This window comes from Nothoprocta perdicaria, unplaced genomic scaffold (genome assembly GCF_003342845.1).
Source record: "Nothoprocta perdicaria isolate Ctin4 unplaced genomic scaffold, notPer1 scaffold_613, whole genome shotgun sequence".
Taxonomy (NCBI): Eukaryota; Metazoa; Chordata; class Aves; order Tinamiformes; family Tinamidae; genus Nothoprocta; species Nothoprocta perdicaria.
In genome coordinates, this window is record NW_020455881.1 from 39,774 (window position 1) to 41,481 (window position 1,708).

At 66.9% G+C, this 1,708-nt stretch overlaps 1 protein-coding gene across 1 annotated transcript in view; it reads right to left on the reverse strand.

Moving 5' to 3' along the window:
* ERCC2 (ERCC excision repair 2, TFIIH core complex helicase subunit) overlaps positions 1–1,708 on the reverse strand; it is a 13,805-nt gene that overhangs the window by 3,114 nt on the left and 8,983 nt on the right. The window contains exons 17-20 of the mRNA XM_026049762.1: positions 1,269–1,390; positions 1,099–1,191; positions 937–1,009; positions 789–859 (exon numbers count right to left, since the gene is read on the reverse strand). Coding sequence (XP_025905547.1) covers positions 789–859; positions 937–1,009; positions 1,099–1,191; positions 1,269–1,390 — 359 coding nt within the window. The remainder of the gene's footprint in view (positions 1–788; positions 860–936; positions 1,010–1,098; positions 1,192–1,268; positions 1,391–1,708) is intronic.

The window sequence follows — 1,708 nt, forward strand, 5'->3', positions numbered from 1 at the left end:
GTCTCCAGGGTGCCTGGTTATGTCCCTATGGTTGCCCGAGGTGTCCCCGAGTGTCCCCAGGGTGCCTGGTTATGTCGCCATGGGTGCCTGAGGTGTCCCCGAGTGTCCCCAGGGTCCCTGGTTATGTCGCCATGGGTGCCTGAGGTGTCCCCGAGTGTCCCCAGGGTGCCTGGTTATGTCGCCATGGGTGCCTGAGGTGTCCCCGAGTGTCCCCAGGGTGCCCGGTTATGTCGCCATGGGTGCCTGACGTGTCCCCGAGTGTCCCCAGGGTGCCCGGTTATGTCGCCATGGGTGCCTGAGGGGTCCCCGAGTGTCCCCAGGGTGCCTGGTTATGTCCCTATGGGTGCCTGAGGTGTCCCCGACTGTCCCCAGGGTGCCCAGTTATGTCGCCATGGGTGCCTGAGGGGTCCCCGAGTGTCCCCAGAGTGCCTGGTTATGTCCCTATGGGTGCCTGACGTGTCCCCGAGTGTCCCCAGGGTGCCTAGTTATGTCCCTATGGGTGCCTCACTGTCCCCATGGCACCTGGCTGTGACTTTGGGGTCTGATGTGCCCCATAGTGTCCCCAGAGCACCTGGCTGTGCCCCCATGGGTGCCCCACTGTGTCCCTGGGGTACCCAGCCGTGCCCAATGGGTACCCCATGGTGTCCCCAACGTGCCCATCTGTTCCCACTCTGTTCTTGGGGTGCCTGGCCGTGCCCCATGGTGTCCCCAAATGTCCCCCCACAGGTGGCCAGCTTGGCCCTGGGTGCCCCCAAGTGTCCTGGGGTGCCCTCAGGGTCCCCGCTCACCTTGAGGATGCGGCTCTGGGTGTAGACGTAGGGCACCCCGAACATGATGACGGCCCGGCCGTAGTGATGCACTGCGGGGGCAGCGGGTGCTCAGGGTGACGGCCCCGCCGGCCACGCGCCCCCCGTGTCCCCACGGCCCCACACTCACCGAAGTCAATGCCCTCCGACACCTTGCCCCGGGCCACCGAGAGCAGGATGGCCCCCCGGCCGTTCTCACAGGCCTGCGAAGCGCCGTCAGGCACAGCACCCACGGGTGCTGCTGGGGGCACCCATGGGTGCCCCGTTGCCCGCCGCCCGCGGTGGCACCCACCTCCTGGTACTTCTCCAGGGCCATGCTAGTCTCGGCCCCGTCCTGCGTCTCGATGAAGATGAGCTTGTTCCTCTGGATGTTCTCCAGGATGCCCTGCGGGGACGGGGACGTGCGTGGGTGCCCCGCCGGCAGCGCGGGGACAGCGCGGGGACACCGCGGGGCGCCCCTACCTGCTCGTACCACGAGGCCACGATGTTCTCCATGTACTGGTAGCTGGTGAAGAAGGCCACGATGCCGTCGGGGACCACGGCCGACATCTCCAGCAGCAGGTTGCCGTAGTTGCGGATGACGGCTGCGTGACGGGGACACCCTGTCACGCCCGTCCCCTCCTGTCCCCTCCCTGGCGCTGCCCCACGTGCGTGGGCCCCCGACCTGCCCCCTGTCCTACAGCCATCCCTGTCCCCAGCCCTAGGACGGTGCCCCTGGCTCGCCCAGCCCTCTACTCTCTGTCCCCTGTCCCCATCTCTGTCCCCATTGCTCTATATCCTGTCCCTCGCCCCTGTCCCCACAGCTCAATATCCCCTGTCCCTTGTCCCATAGCTCCATACCCTGTCCCTTGTCCCCAGCCCTGTCCCCACAGCTCTATTACCCGCTGTCCCTTGTCCCCACA